General features: G+C 35.1%; 1 protein-coding gene across 1 annotated transcript in view; it reads left to right on the plus strand.

Annotated features, from left to right (window-relative positions):
- The window catches only part of FYTTD1 (forty-two-three domain containing 1), a 35010-nt gene that overhangs the window by 10319 nt on the left and 7485 nt on the right, over positions 1 to 17206 (plus strand). The window contains exons 3-7 of the mRNA XM_068546553.1: positions 3022 to 3170; positions 9886 to 9998; positions 11747 to 11843; positions 12252 to 12313; positions 13832 to 13906. Coding sequence (XP_068402654.1) covers positions 3022 to 3170; positions 9886 to 9998; positions 11747 to 11843; positions 12252 to 12313; positions 13832 to 13906 — 496 coding nt within the window. The remainder of the gene's footprint in view (positions 1 to 3021; positions 3171 to 9885; positions 9999 to 11746; positions 11844 to 12251; positions 12314 to 13831; positions 13907 to 17206) is intronic.

Genomic DNA, 17206 nt, shown 5'->3' on the forward strand with positions numbered 1-17206 from the left:
TAGCAAGTAGTTGTAGATTTAATTTGAATATACAGGTTTCCCCAACATGCTTAATCTTCGTTTGGTTGCAGTTCTAGAAGGGAATCACACATAGAGCAGCAATAATTTGATCCTAATATTTTAAAAAATTGTATCTTTATTGCTTTTTCGCTGATTATAAAAGTAATAAAATGAGCACCTTTAGTACTGAGGCAGAGCACCCAAAAAGGGAACAAATCTACAAGAACTCCCTACCACACTGAGTTGCCGTGCTGGTGGAATTCACTGGGAAGTGATCTATAGGGGTGATGCAGCTTTAATTCACTGGAGGATGAGCAGGGCCAGAATTAGAGTGATGCCTAGGACTAGATCTAGATAGATACCGAGGGCCTAAAATTTAAGGTGTCACTCATTCTCAGATTTTATGGCCTAGGCGCCTCTCTTGCCTCACCATAGTCTCAGCTTTCAGGGGAGGGATAGTGAGTGCCACTGGGTGTCCTGTGCCACAGGAACAAGCCTTGAGGTGCACACTGGAACTTGGAAGAAAAGCTCCTTCTTTTTCTAGAGTCCCTCCAGTGCCCTCTGCTGACAAAGCTTAACATCGTGCCAGCTGGTAAGAGAAATATTCCAGTAACAGAAGCGGGACAGTAAAGAGTGAATTGGGAGCTGAAAGGCAATAAATTGGTAAATGGTTCAACCATCATAACATAACAGGTTTTTCTAACTGTCTAGTTGAATTCTGGTTTCAAAGTAGGTGCACCACAGAAAAGCATTATGGAATTAGATAAATTCGACAGTGACATATACATGATTATGGCTTAAGAGATTCATCACACACAGTCCTGAGAAATCCTACAATAAACTATTTTAACTTTGTTTAGTTTGACTATGAAACAGGTTGGTAGACCTGTTACCACATTGCAGGTGTATAGTATTATACAGGATTCTATTCTAAAGACATTCCCCCCCAAATTAGAATTAAGATAAGCATGCCCAATATCACAATTGTTACTTAGCATAGTTCTCTGGAATTTCTGGCCATTGCATTAAGAAGTAAAAGAATTTGAGGTATAATTATTGGAAGGAAAAAGATAGTATCATTTGTGGGTAATATGATTATCACTCAGAAATCCCAAGAAAATAATTTGAAAGACTATTAGAACTAGTAAGTGAACTCAGTGGAATGGCTGATTAAAAGGTATTAATTAAAACCTCAGTAGCTTTCTGTAATCCCAGGAATGACAATATGAAGATTATTAATAGATAAGGGATCTTTTTTTGTGATTGACAACAAATGTATAAAATACTTAGTAATAAGCTTAATCAGAAATGTGCAGGACCCATGGGAGGAAAAGCTTGAAACTTTACGGAGCCAATTTAGTGACAAAAGAAGACTTGAATAATTGGAAAGACGTAACGTGTTCCTGAATATTGTAAAATATCAATTCTTGATAAATTAATTATAAATTTAAAGTAATTCTTCTATCAAAGCATCAAAGGAAACTAGAACTTGACCCTAGAAAACTGATTTATGAACATGATAGTTTGTGAATGGAAGAATACAAATAGTCAAAAAACCCGTGGAAAGTGTTCATTATTACTAGTAAACTACCAAATACAAGTTGTTGTTTTTTTATCTCAAACGCTAAGTGATAAAGATTAAAAAGAATAATATTCAAAATTGTCAATGATACGGAAAAAGTGGCACCCTTATGTTCCTGGCAATATAAGTAAATATAGTCGTTCTGGAGGGGATTTTTTACAATATGGATCAAAATCCTCTAGAATTTGCTTTACTCTTTGATACAGCATTTTGATCTTTGGAAATTTATATATTGAGGAAATATCATGGATGTGTATAAAAATGTTATCTGTAGTGTTATTGCAATGTTATTTATAATAGTGTAACATTAGAAGTAACTAAAATGATTAGTATGAATATTAAAGACATAGGATTAATATTCACAATACAGTGTTAATGTAGACTACAAAGTAGTATATGGAGTAGTGAAATATGGTTGCTGGAAGATTGACTCAGTCCATTTTCTGGGCACATGGTACTACAAAATTGTGAATTACCTCATGCTATAGTCTTTTGAGTTGCTTAAAAACAGTTGAAACTACAAGTGTTAATTTGAAATGTATGTATACAAGTAAAAGACTACAAAAATATAAAATGTTAGTAGTTGTTGTCTCTAAGTGGTGGGCTAATGGTGGTGGCTTTTATATTCTTATTTGTACTTTATATGTTTTTAAGATTTCTGTACTGAGCACGTTTACTTTTTCATAATTAGAAAATAAGTATTTAAATAGGTAAGATACATAATGGAAAAGCAAAGTCAGTAATGTCATATGCCTCAGAGATTAAAATATATATCCATTGGAGTTTACTGCAGACTTTAGCAAAAGCAGTTTGAATATAATAAGACTGAAAACAAAGAAGCCAGATTGCAACATCGTAAGGAAATAGGAGATGAGATAGTGAGTCCACTCTGGATCAGTGCCATCCAACAAATAAAGTGTGAGCCACATATTAATAATATATTTTACTTAATCCAGTACACCTAAAATATCATTCTAACATATGATTAATATAAAATTATTAATGAAATATTATACATTCTTTTGTTACATCTCAATTCAGACTAGTCATATTTCAAGTACTCAATAACCACATGTGGTTAGTGGCTACCATGCTGCACAGGGAAAGTTGAGACTGTTCTGTTTGTTGAGAAAGTAATGCCAAAGAGAGGATAGCTGGGGGGAAATGTGAGAATCCTCTAGTCCTTTGCAGTCCATTACAGCAGCAGAACCCTTTCCAATGCAGCTTATTGTCTCTTTAAAAATGAAATATTTTATGTAATTTTAAAGAAGTGTATATAAATAGTAATATAATAATAACATAAGAAATATTATATGAATAATAATAAATGAAAAAAACTCTCATATCCTCCACCCTACTTAAGAAATAGAATATCCTGTGAACTGTGTGCCACTCACTTGCAGTCTTAGACTGATTTTTTTTTTCCTCCTCTCCTACAGGTTTTGGGAAGAATAGTCTGAGCCATAGAGGAAGAGTGATGCCTGGAAAGAGACGTCCTTATGGAGTTATCACTGGCCTTGCAGCTAGGAAAGCAACTGGAATTCGAAAAGGAATTAGTCCTATGAATCGACCACCTCTAAGTGACAAGGTAGGTTGATGGCTAATCCTGAGTCGGAAACTCTTTTCCTTACAAATGAATCTGTGTTCAAAACAGAAACAGACTCAAGAGACAAAGAAAACAAACTTACAGTTACCAAAGGGGATAGGAAGTGGGGAGGGATAAATTAGGAGTATGGGATTGACTAACTACTATACGTAAAATAGATAAGCAACAAGGATTTACTGTATTATCACGGAAGTATATTCAGCATCTTGTAATAACCTATAATGGAAAATAATCTGAAATATATATATATTTATGACTGAATCACTTTGCTCTACACCTGAAATGAACACAATATGTAAATCAACCATACTTCAGTTAAAAAAAAAGAAACCCTTTTCCTTTATTCGTACTAATATTTCTGTGAATGAGCTTGAGAGAGCATTTTATTTGAATATTTTGGGTTTTTTTAATATAGTACTTTGGGGCTTATATAAAAAATTCAGCAATTAAATAAAAATTATTGTCATTCATGAAGAATACCTAAATTTCCACATTCTCAAATATAAAATTTTTTTACAGGTTCTTGACTTTACCTGTATGTGTGTGTGTGTGTGTACAGTTTTTAACGGGATAGTGTGTGTCTGTAGTTTTTAACAGGTTATTGACATAATTTTATACTATAAAATTCATTTGTTTTAAGTGTACAATTCAGTGAATTTTAGAAAATTATATTATAGAGTTGAACAATCATCACAATAATTAATTTTAGAACATTTCTATCACTCTAATAAGAAATCTCAAGTCCATTCACAGTCATACCCTGTGATATGCCCCAGGCAACCACTAATCTACTTGCTGTAGATATTTTATAAATTTGCCTTTCTGGCATATTTCATATACAGGCATACCTTGTTTTATTGTACTTCACTTTATTGTGCTTCACAGATACTGCGTCTTTTTACAAATTGAAGATTTTTGGCAACCCTGCACTGAGCAAGTCTGTTGGTGCCGTTGTTCCAACAACATTTGCTCACTTTGTGTCTCTGTGTCACATTTTGGTAATTCTCGCAATATTTCAAACTCTTTCATTATTATATTTGTTATGGTGATCAGTGATCTATGATGGTACTATTGCAAAAAGATCACAACTCGCTGAAGGCTGAGATGATGGGTAGCATTTTTTTAGCAATAAAGTATTTTTAGATTAAGGTATGTACGCTGTTTTTTTAGGCATAATGCTGTGACACACTTAATAGACTACAGTATAGCGTAAATATAAATTTTTATATGTAGTGGGAAACCAAAAATTCATGTGACTCACTTTATTGTGATATTTGCTTTGTTGCAGTGGTCTGGAACCAAATCCCCAGTAACTCCGAGGTATGCCTGTAAATGGAATCATACAGTAGTATGTGGGCTGGCATTTAGCCATAATACTTCTGAGGTTCATGTTGTAGCATGTCTCAGTACTTCATCTCTTTTTATTAGTGAATAATATTTCATCGTATGGATATTTTGTTTACCCATTCACCAGTTGATGGAGGACATTTTGGTTTTTTCCACTTTTTTGGGTATTGTGAATATGTTGCTGTGAACATTGCCTGTAAGTGTGTATGGACACAGGTTTTCATTTCTCTTGGGTGGATACCTATCTCCCCTAGTTGATATTTTTAATTAGAGTTACAATTATTTACCCACCATAAATTAACTACTTTTCAAATCTTAACTGAATTTTTAATTACATCTCAATGAGTAATTTTTGAATTGGCTGTATAAAACATTACTTAAAATAGTTTCACAAATGGTTTTTCTTTAACTTCTTATGTTTAGTAAGGAATTCCACCAAGGAATTTAATGTTCCACCCTGCTGTTTTTTAACCCCTTTCGTTTCTCTGATTATGAAAGTGATATGTATTTTAATACAAAAATTCAGGACATTCATTTCTTAAATTATCTCAAGTATCTGTATTCTGGTTAACCACAACTGTCTTCACCCCTTAACTTTTCAATTCTGCTATCACCAGCAGCTATTCTCTAAAACTTTATTACAGAACTTGCTCCAGTAAAAATTTTAAGTTACCACATGTGGTAGTCTTTTGAGTTGTTTAAAAATAGTGAAAATTGAAAGAGAATGTGCTGAGTGGTAAGATCCTTTTATTCGAAGTTTGAATGATTTTGGAAAAGGTATGGTTTGAAATTTGCTGTTTCTTAAGAACTTTTCTCTCAACCTGAATACAGATTAATGTCTCAACAGAATCGACTGTGGTACTTGTGAAGCAGATCATTTTCTAGCAGTTTAGAAAATTTCTTTTTACATATAAGTAACTTACACCATCCTTTTCTATTCATTAAACAAATTACCTTACTTGTCCTTGAATTGCTGCATATACTTAGAAATTTTATACCTTAAAAAAAAGTCCTTTTTTTTTTTTTTTTTTTTTTTTACTGTGAATCTGTTTGGTTTATTTGGTAACACTCTTGCCACCACTTTTCCCTGCTGTTGTTTTTGGAGTGTGTGGATGGAGCTTCCCAAAACAGGCTTCTTTGTGTCTCTAAGTAGGGGATGCTGTGGCCCAAAATAGGAAAAGTTTCACTGGCTGAGCCACTGATGTATCAGGGTCCCCCTTCCCACTGTCTCCTGGCCACCTGGTATCTGTCAGTAGGGGAGGGGAATCTCTTCCTGGGCTGGGCAGTTTAAGGTGGGGCAGAGGGGACATGTCCTAGCTGGTGGTGCCTAGCGGCCAGGTGTCTTGCATGTAGATGGGGAGTCTCAAGTATGTGGGGATAAAGAACACTTTGTGGGACAGGTATTTCTTTGGCAGAATTGCCCTGGCTACTACCAGCCAACTACTTAGTGTCCCTGGGTGAGGGGAGGGGAGTGTCAGTCCTGTGAGAAAAGAGAGCACTTCCCTTCACCACTTACTGTTATCAGGGGTCCTAATTGATACCACCTGCTGGTGCTGCTGGGCTCACCTGGTGTTGTCAGCAGGACTTCCATTCCTTCCAGGGAGGAATGAGCCTATTTGGGCTGTCTTTTGCTAGTTTGGGATCCAGGAAATACTGGGCCACTCTCTTCTGTAGGGTGGGGGAGTGTAAGAAGCACTGTCACTATGTTGTTATTCTAATTACAAGGTCCATTCTCCAGGAAGTAGAGCTTAATTGCCCTCCCTAGGAGTATGAGCTACACTTACTAATTACTTTTAAGGAACAGGGTATGCAAAGAGAAAAATGGTTGATTTTGTAGTGGAGAAACCTGTCCAACACTACCTTTATCAAGGACCACGGTGGCGCCCAGGCCTCCGGGTTCTGGGACAGCAGCTGCTGGGGTGCCACCTCTGACTCCAGAGCAGGTGGAGGCTGCCAGCTCCACCACGGTTGCTGTTCTCCAGAGGGAGGATGCTGCCCGCAGCCCTGCAGGCCCCAGTTCCCGTGTGCCAGGAGCTGTCCAGGCTCCCCCCAGTGAGTCTCTGCACTGCGGTCTTCCAGCTTTTTACATATAAGCAACTTACACCATCCTTTTCTATTCATTAAACAAATTACCTTACTTGTCCTTGAATTGCTGCATATACTTAGAAATTTTATACCTTAAAAAAAAGTCCTGACCACAGTTAGACTTTCTGTTACGTTTTCTCTTCCTTTCCACAGTTTATATGAATTAGTGAGATTTTATTTCAATACAAATGTACATTTTCTTACCTATGAAGTGAATTACTAAGTGGGAAAGATAGCATACTCATTTACATTACTAGTATTTACTGAGAGAGCAAATGGCTGTGCCTGGAGGGGAATGGTTGTCTCTAAGAATGAATTTTCTTTTGTTTAGAGAAAGTCAGCTTAAAATATCTGCCAAGTAAAAGTTCGTAAGGGATTCTTCTACTGGAATATATAACCTTGTCAATGTCAATACTGTAACTTTTCTATTTTAGGTTCACAATTTCCTAAAACTGAGGGTATGTTATGTTTTGTAGAACTTTTAACTTGACTAATAATACTAAACCATTTAGTACTTCTGTGAACTTAAAAAATTTTTGTTGTTGCTGCATATATAGCAGTTATCTTCTGCTAATGGGTAGTTTTGATCTTTTGTCTGATTTTGACAGTTTATAAATACCTTATCTTCATACTATGGAATTCTGTTCAGCAATAAAAAAGGAATAAATGTTAATGCGCAAGACAGTGTGGATACATCTCAAAACATCATGCTAAGCAAAAGAACACAAACACAAAACACTATGTACTATGATTCTGTTTATTTGAAATTGTAGAGAAGGCTAAACTATAGTGACAGATCAGTCATTTCCTGGGGTTAGAGTCAGGTGGGGGAAGGAAATTGACTGCAAGGGGGCACAGGGAAACTTTTAAGTGTGAGGGTACTGTTTTATATCTTGATTATGATATGGTTACATGATTACTTGTAATTACCCAACTTCATAAACTATACACTTAAAATTTTATTGTATGTAAATATTACTTTACTAAAATAGCATTAAAAATAAACTACCTTAATTTCTTTCCTTCAAGGAATAATTTTTTATCTCAAAATTCTGTAAGAAAAGCTTATCCTTAGATATTTTTTGTAAACACTTTTATACACATGTAACCTTAGATTCATGGAACACAAATTCCCCATATATTAATGAATTGTTAAAGTTCTTGCCCATGTATTCATCATGTAACTCATGTTGACTGAATACTCAGTATGTCCTAGACGCAAGGGATTCTGCAGTAACTCAATAGAAAATCCCTGTCTTCATGGAGAACTCAAATAAATATTAAATAATTTATCACACAAATAACTATGTGATTATAATATGGCAGGTATTTTGAAGGAAAACAATGTGACAGTAGCATCATAGAAGGAACTTCTACATTTACCTATAAAATGAGCCTTGGTATTTTTATTAAAGACAAAATACAAAGCTCGGAATGGGCCATCATTAGTCTGATTTCATAGCATTTCTTCCGTACTCTTAATATTCTTTATTCCTCCATTTACTTCTTTTCCAAACGTTCATGAAAATGAAGACTATTGTAATTTTTGTGGGTTTTAGTCAATGGATATTTATGGGATACTTCTCATATTCTTTTTTTTTAAATTTTTATTGGAGTATAGTTGCTTTACAATGTTGTGTTAGTTTCTGCTGTACAATAAAGTGAATCAGTTACAGGTATACATATCTCCACTGTTTTTTAGATTTCCTTCCCGTTTAGGTCACCACAGATCATTGAGTAGAGGTCCCTGTGCTAAACAGTAGGTTCTCATTAGTTATCTATTTTATACTTAGTGGTGTATATATGTCAATCCCAATCTCCCAGTTCGTCCCATTCCCCCCTTCCCCTCCTTGGTAACCATAAGTTTGTTCTCTACATCTGTGACTCTATTTCTGCTTTGCCGATAAGTTCATCTGTACCATTCTTCTAGATTCCACATATAAGGAATATTATACGATGTTTGTTTTTCTCTTTCTGACTCACTTCACTCTGTATGACAGTCTCTGGGTCTATCCATGTCTCTGCAAATGGCACTATTTTGTTCCATTTAATGGCTGAGTAATATTCTATTGTATATATATATACCACATCTTCTTTATCCATTCCTCTGTCAATGGACATTTAGGTGCTTCCATGTCCTGGCTATTGTAAATAGAGCTGCAGTGAACATTGTGGTACATGACTCTTTTTGAATTATGGTTTTCTCAGGGTATATACCCGGTAGTGGGATTGCTGGGTCGTATGGTAGTTCTATTTTTCGTTTTTTAAGGAACCTCCATACTGTTCTCCATAGTGGCTGTATCAATTTACATTCCCACCAACAGTGCAGGAGGGTTCCCTTTTCTCCACACCCTCTCCAGCATTTATTGTGTGTAGATTTTTTGATGATGGCCATTCTGACTGGTGTGAGGTGATACCTCATTGTAGTTTTGATTTGCATTTCTCTAATAATTTGTGATGTTGAGCATCTTTTCATGTGCTTTTTGGCCATCTGTATGTCTTCTTTGGAGAATGTCTATTTAGATCTTCCCCCCATTTATTGATTGGGTTATTTTTTTGATATTGAGCTGCATGAGCTGTTCGTGTATTTTGGAGATTAATCCCTTGTCAGATTCTCAAAATATAAGAGAATCCAGATTAAATAAAAGATATAGTCCATATTGTCAGAGACTTTAGAAGTCTTCATGGGAAATATGGAAACCTGAATTAGGCTTTAATGATGGACTGAATTTATATATGTAGAGAGAGAAAAAGTGGACATTTCATGTGCTTATTTTCTATGACATTGAATTTTCTTAATTCTTGTTTTTCTACTCAGACTTTTTTGCTATCACAACCTCCCTTTTTCCTTCTCACACATTTGTTTTGGATCTTGGCTCTCTTATCTCTTCACTTGATATCAAAATCATATTTATATAAAAGATTCCCTAATTTACATTTCTGGCTCTCTACAGGGTTCTTCTCTTGAGCTCCAGAACCATGTTTCCTCATCACCTGTGCATCCCTCAGAATACCTCAAACTGAACATAACCAAAATAGAAAAAAATTCATTCTTCTGTTTGAATTCTTCTTTTGTTGCAAGTATTTTAAGTATAATGTAGTTATCTTTTTCGTCACTTAGACAGGAAATATTCAAGTTGTTTTAGCACAACCTGTACATCTAAGCAGTGGTCAGTCCCTGTCCATTCTGCCTCAGAAATGTTTATTGTAGTAGGGTATAGAGCAAAAAGCAATCTAATTAACATAGTTTCTTGCCTTCTGAAAGAATATAGAGCGATATTTTCCAGCGTTAAAAAGGAAGGCAAACCTTCTGAGACAAAATGAAGTACAGAGAAAACCAGTTGCAGCTCTCAAGAGACCTAACCAGTTAAATAGAAAGTAAGTACTCAAATATAAGACAATGTTATGTTATACATCATAAATAAAGATGGACTTCTTGCACTGAGAGTTCAAAGGAATGAATTTGCAGTGGTGTTTGTAGGTATCTGGTCATTTTCAAGACAGATATTTGGGATATCTGTTTGAAAATCCAATATGGAAGTATTCAGCAATAGCTTGCTTATCTCTTAGAACCAGTGTTATTGATGAATTTAACTGATTGTAAACCTTTTAAAAAAGCATAACTCTGTGTCTTTCTCTCTCGACATATAGAGTAAAATTGCAAAAGGTGATCGTTTTGGTAAAAACACCTCTTCCAGAATTATTCAAAATTGAGAATTCTGAAAGCTGAATTTGTTATATAGTCTCAATGGCTCTTAATAAAACAGTGTATGTTATTTGTGGGAAAAGCAAACCTGAAAGAATTTTGCATGAATGCTTCGTAAGCTGAAATTATTTTTCTTTTAATTTAAAAAAGATATAACAGCGCTTCCCTGGTGGCTCAGTGGTTAAGACTCCACGCTGTCAATGCAGGGGACCCGGGTTTGATCCCTGGTCAGGGAACTAGATCCCATATGCATGCCGCAACTAAGAGTTTGCATGCCACAACTAAGGAGCCCGCCTGCTGCAACTAAGGAGCCCACCTGCTGCAACTAAGACCTGGCACAACCAAATAAATAAATTTAAAAAAAGTATAACAAAACTTAAAAATTGTGGCCTATCGTTATGGTATTCTGTTCTCTGTAAGGATAAAGTAATTGACAGGCTGTGAAGTTTTCTTATTATTTCAGTTACAAATGCCTTTTATTCATCTTTTATAGAAGATAATTCAAAGCAAAAAAACCCTGAAATGAAGTTTTTGTATAAGTGGAATGGCTACAATTGCAGCTTTATTCAACTATCATCTCTTTTTCTTTTGGGAATTATTTGGGAGTACTTTTTTGGAAAAGGGAAACTTCTCAAATAAGAGCTTGTCAATTACATGAGCCATTAATGAGCGCATGTTAATTGGGCTGGCAGAGAAATTTTGCATTTGAGCCTCTATAAGATTGTAGGTAAGATTAGGTGACCTGTTAAACATTTATTTTTAAAAATAAATAAGTAGACAGAAATGAAAATTTGTTTTCTCATGTTTTACCAACTTTCTATAGAAACCAGAAAGGAATTGGTGAAAGTCAAGTCAAACATATAATTAAGATTACAATGTTCTAAGCAGGAGAGAGCAAACAGTGGAATAGTGTAAGGTTCTGTGTGATTTATATTAATATATGAAGGTTTCTGAGTGAAGGAGAGAAAATTGGAGAAGATGTTATATTTCAAGATTTTCTCTTCATTTTTAGTTTTCAGCAGTTTGACCATGATGTGCCTAGGTGTGCTTTTCTTTGTACTAATCCTGTTAATAAATCTGTGCATTTATGTCTTTTACCAAATTTAGAAAGTAGCATTAAAAATGTTATTTCAGTGTCTTCAGAAGAGACCTTATATGTCAGAATATTAAACAGTTGAATATTTGTAAGATAAATTAGGTCAGAATTAACCACATTGTTATGTAGTCTGCTACAGAGGGAGGTATTTGTAAATCAGATCTCAATAGCTTCATGTAAACAAGGGTATAATTCAGAGTCTTTGTGTTTAGTGTACCTCAGATTTTCATCCTATGAATTTAAATATTTTTGCTTATCTTTTCAAGATGTTTGAAAGTTGTTAAGTGGCCCACACTATTCATGGTGTATGTGTTTTTGTTGCAGAAATAACATTCCAGCCAATTTTACCAGGAGTGGAAATAAATTAAGTCATCAGAAAGACACTCGTCAGGCAACTTTTCTTTTCAGGAGAGGCCTGAAGGTATAAAAAACCCTTGGTAGTGTTTTCTTTTTACCCAAACAAAGGATCCTGAACATCCACCTTTAGTAATCCTCTATCATAGACATGGCCCATGATTGAGGTAGGGTTTGGGTTTAGAATATGGAGAACATGACATTAGATTAATTCCTTTTTTTGTTTTCTATTTTCTCTTTTGTTGTCCTCAGTGGCAGTGTCTTATAAGAATTTAACATGTTATTTAGGAATAAACTTGTTTTTACTGCTAGTTCTGATACAGGAACCCGAACAAAGAGGTGTTGTCAGAATAGGCACATGCCCCTCTCCTGCATTCACACACCACACTGGGTTATAAAGTTACAGAGCAGGGTAGCTCTTTGGATTCAAATCCTCTGCTTTCTATGGGATCTACTGCTTTTTTTTTCCCTTCAGGTTCAGGCCCAGTTGAACTCAGAACAACTGCTAGACGATGTAGTAGCAAAGAGAACTCGTCAGTAAGTTTCAATTTGTTTTTCAAGATGTCATTTCAAAACTCCCAGAATAGTAGTGACCCAAATTACTTTGTACCCAAGTCTAAAAGAAATTAAATGAGAAGTGAATTAACCATTGAGCCTGAAATAAATAAATCCTATGTTGTTTTTGTTGTTTTTTCCCCAAAAACCTTTTTCATTTTCACATGTCAGTGTTACAACTTTTAGCACCAAATACATTACTCTGTATTTTAAATTTTTTCTTGCCCTGTTTATTCCTTTTTAATGAAATAGCTCTTTATTTTCTTATAACTACTTTCATACAAATGAACCAATTCAGGGAATAAATAGAAGAAAATCCAGTAGCGCTTTTAGAAAATTTATAGATTTTTAAAAACAATAGGATGTTATCTTTTCACATATTGTGTTTTTCTCCTTACCCCATGAAGGATTTTTTCAAGAATGTATTTTTGTCTGTTAGAATTGCACTCCCCAAGTGTGAGTTGTAATACTCCATCAATATAATCAGGTTTTAAAATTAAATCATTTAAAATTATGGCTACTTCTGTGAAAACAAAGCATATAAAACATGATCATGGTCCAGATATGATGCCATCTATAATGGGCATGATTTTGAGCAATTGGCGTGTCAGAAAGGCAACTATTTAAACTTGACGCTGGCAATATTCTTTTGCACAGGAGTCAGGCATTGGAAACCAAAAGGAAGGAAATAATAATCATGACCTATTTGCTTCTGCAATAAACAGTATTTACATAATTGTAATAATGTAAATGCGGCTTATTTGTTTTGAACTTTAAGAATCAATCTATAGAACAAAGCACAAAATACTTAATTTGGTAACAGTGTGATATAAATGTCAGATTTTGGCCAACATAAATCTAAAAGTAAAGCTGATAAAAAGTGAGAGGTACAAAATGGGTGAAGAGGTGGAGGGAAGGAATTAGAGATGCTACTGTCCTTTTATACAAAGTGGGTAGGGGATAATGTCAAGAGACACTACTAAAAAAAGAGATTTTAGTATATTTAAAGTTATAATGGAAGTAAAATAGTGATATAGCCATCAAAACGTTTAGAGGTAGGAAGAGAAACTAGAGGATAGTGTAATGAGCTGAATCCTTACCATAGCAAGATAGTATTACATACGCATTTTGTTTAGTGAACTGGAGGTAACTAACTAGCAAGCAGGAAAAACAGGAAAGGTTAAAAGTGCTGCCTCTGGGGAGCAGAAAGGGAGAATAGTGGGGTAAAGGACTGTTGTTTCTTATTAGAAGCCTTTCTGTATTATTTGATTTTTTTATGTGCATATATTTGTTACACTGAAAAATATTTAATAAATTCAGGTGTCTAGTTCTTACACTCAAGATGCTGATTAATTATATCATGGTGGGGCCCAGGTGTCTGTATTTCCTAAAAAACTAAGAAAAAGTAATGGCTACTTTAAAATGTATGTTTTAATGTGGAATACACTATAGGATTCATAAACTGTCATTTTAATGAAATTTTTGGTTTTTTGAAACTAGATGGCGGACTTCCACCACAAATGGAGGAATTTTGACTGTATCCATTGATAATCCAGGAGCAGTGCAGTGCCCAGTGTAAGTCTTTTTTTTATTTTGCGAAAACTATAACTTCTCTATATAAGATAATAAAAAAATATTTGACTTCTCTTCAGAGTATGATGTTCACGTTAGGATAAACTGAGACAGGGTAAAAGTAATACTTGTGGTATAAAGTGGAAATAGTATAATATACAATAAAAGGTAGGGGATTACCTGGTGGTCCAGAGGTTAGGGCTCAGCAGGGGCTTTCACTGCTGAGGCCCAGGTCAGGTGGAGAACTAAGATCCCTCAAGCTGCACAGCATGGCCAAAAAAAAAAAAACAAACAAAAAAATCAAAAATAACAAAAAAAAGTTAAAAGTAAAAGCTCCCTGATTCCTGGTTCTACAGCTCCAAAGTAACCACTTTTAACAATTTCATATATTTATTTAAAATATGTGGTGCCCATATAACATACTATGTACATCTATTTCTTGTGTATAATCATAAATGAGAATACCATGCATACTTGCTCCCTTCTCCCCCTCCCCCCAGTATGCTTTGGACTTCTTTACTTTTCATTACATACAGATCTACCTTCTTTTTAAAGGCTTCATAATGTATTCTTTTATCTAGATGACCTTAATTTAGTTAACCATTCCGTTATATTTATTGCATTATAAACTTTCTAGGTTGAAGCTGGAAGTGATGTTGCCTAGGGGATGGGGGGTGAACTGAACCCCGATTTGACAGGCAAGATGTGAGACTTAAAGCACAGGGCCAGAGGTCAAGGATGCATTTCAAGAAAGTTCTAAAACCATATCATCAAATTCAACCTGATAGTTGACCTAGCCATAGACCAGACCATAACTGGCACTCTTAAATTTTTCCCATCAAAAAGTATCAGGAATGAAAATCTAAGCTCTATACTTGAAATTTAAAGAAAGTCCTGTATCAGCCAGTAGTCTAGCAGATTGGCTAGTTTCTTGGAAATTCATGCAGACGTACTCAGTCTTCTAACACAGCAGAGGAAAATATCTCTGTGTTGATATTTTTCACATTATGTATGTGGCCCATTAGTAGGTTATGAAATCAGTTCTGTGAGATGTGATGAACATTTTAAAAAGAAAATAAAATAATAAAAAATTTTTTCAACTTTCTAGGTTTACGGAGTTTTGTTTTTAACTATCTAACCATTTTAATGATTGAAATGAAAACCTAGGATGATTCTCTAAGATTTTAGAGGTTGCTTTATTTTAGTAGAAGATCAAGCCTTGGAAATCACCAATCCTTCCAAATTGTTGAAAAGTTAGTAGTTCTACTTACAGAGGTATTCTGTGAGCGATTTATAAATCTTAGTCTCTAGATTAGTCAGTCAAGAACCAAGTATTTTTTTGAATTCAGCAAGGTTGCAGGATACAAGATTAATATACAGAAATCTGTTGTGTTTCTATACACTATAATGAAAATCAGAAAGAGAAAGTTAAAGAAAAAAAAATTCCCATTTAAAATTGCATTTAAAAAATACCTAGGAATAAACTTAACCAAGGAGGTGAAGGACCTATATGCTGAAAACTATAAAATGTTGATGAAGGAAATTGAAGATTATTCAAAGAAATGGAAAGATAATCCCATGCTCTTGGATTGGAAGAATTAATATTATTAAAATGACCATATTAGCGAAAGCAATCTACAGGTTTAATGCAATCCCTATCAAAATACCCAGGACATTTTCCACAGAACTAAAACAAACAATCTTAAAATTTATATAGAACCCCGAAAGACCCCAAATTACCAAAGCAACTTCTGAGGAAAAAAGAACAAAGCTGGAGGTATGACCCTACCAGACTTCAGACTATACTACAATACTACAATAGTCAAAACAGCATGATATTGGCACAAAAAAGGCCACATAGATCAATGGGTCAGAATAGAGAGAAATAAAAGCCATGTACGTATGGTCCATTAATCTATGACAAAGGAGGTAAGAATGTGCAATGGAGAAAAGACAGTCTCTTCAACAAGTGGTGCTGGGAAAACTGGACAGCCACATGTAAAACAATGAAATTAGAACATTCCCTCACACCATATACAAAAATAAACTCATAATGGTCTAAAGACCTAAATGTAAGACATGAAACAATAAAACTCCTAGAAGAGAAAAAAGGCGAAACACCCTGACATAAATCATAGCAGTATTTTCTTGCATCAGTCTCCCAAGCCAAAAGAAATAAGAACAAAAGTAAACAAATGGGACCTAATTAAACTTTTGCACAGCAAAGGAAACCATAAATAAGATGAAAAGACAACCCTCAGAATGGGAGAAAATATTTGCAAACAAAGCAACTGACAAAGGATTAATGTCCAAAATACACAAGCAGCTCATGCAGCTCAATATCAAAAAAACAACCCAATCCAAAAATGGCCAGAAGACCTAAATAGACATTTCTCCAAAGAAGATAAACAGATTGCCAACAAACACATGAAAGGATGCTCAAGATCACTAATCATTAGAGAAATGCAAATCAAAACTACAATGAGGTATCACCTCACACCAGTCAGAATGGCCATCATCAAAAAATCTACAAACAGTGAATGCTGGAGAGGGTGTGGAGAAAAGGAAACCCTCTTACACTGTTGGTGGGAATGTAAATTGTTACAGCCACTATGGAGAACAGTATGGAGGTTCCTTAAAAAACTAAAAATAGAACTACCATATGACCCAGCAATCCCACTACTGGGCATATACCCTGAGAAAACCATAATTCAAAAAGAGTCATGTACCACAATGTTCATTGCAGCTCTATTTACAATAGCCGGGACATGGAAGCCACCTAAGTGTCCATCGACAGATGAATGGATACAGAAGATGTGGCACATACATACAGTGGAATATTACTGAGCCATAAAAAGAAACGAAATTGAGTTATTTGTAGTGAGGTGGTTGGACCTAGAGACTGTCATACAGAGTAAAGTAAGTCAGAAAGAGAAAAACAAATACCATATGATAACACATATATATGGAATCTTAAAAAAAAAAAAAAGTGGTTCTGAAGAACCTAGGGGCAGGACAGGAGTAAAGATGCAGACCTAGAGAATGGACTGGAGAACACGGGGAGGGGGAAGGGTAAGCTGGGATGAAGTGAGAGAGTGGCATGGACATATATACACTACCAAATGTAAAATAGATGACTAGTGGGAAGCAGCCACATAGCACAGGGAGATCAGCTCGGTGCTTTGTGTCCACCCAGAGGGGTGGGATAGGGAGGCTGGGAGGGAGACACAAGAGGGAGGAGATAAGGGGATATATGTATATGTATAGCTGATTCACTTTGTTATAAAGCAGAAACTAACACAC

This window comes from Eschrichtius robustus, chromosome 6 (assembly GCF_028021215.1).
Source record: "Eschrichtius robustus isolate mEscRob2 chromosome 6, mEscRob2.pri, whole genome shotgun sequence".
Taxonomy (NCBI): domain Eukaryota; kingdom Metazoa; phylum Chordata; class Mammalia; order Artiodactyla; family Eschrichtiidae; genus Eschrichtius; species Eschrichtius robustus.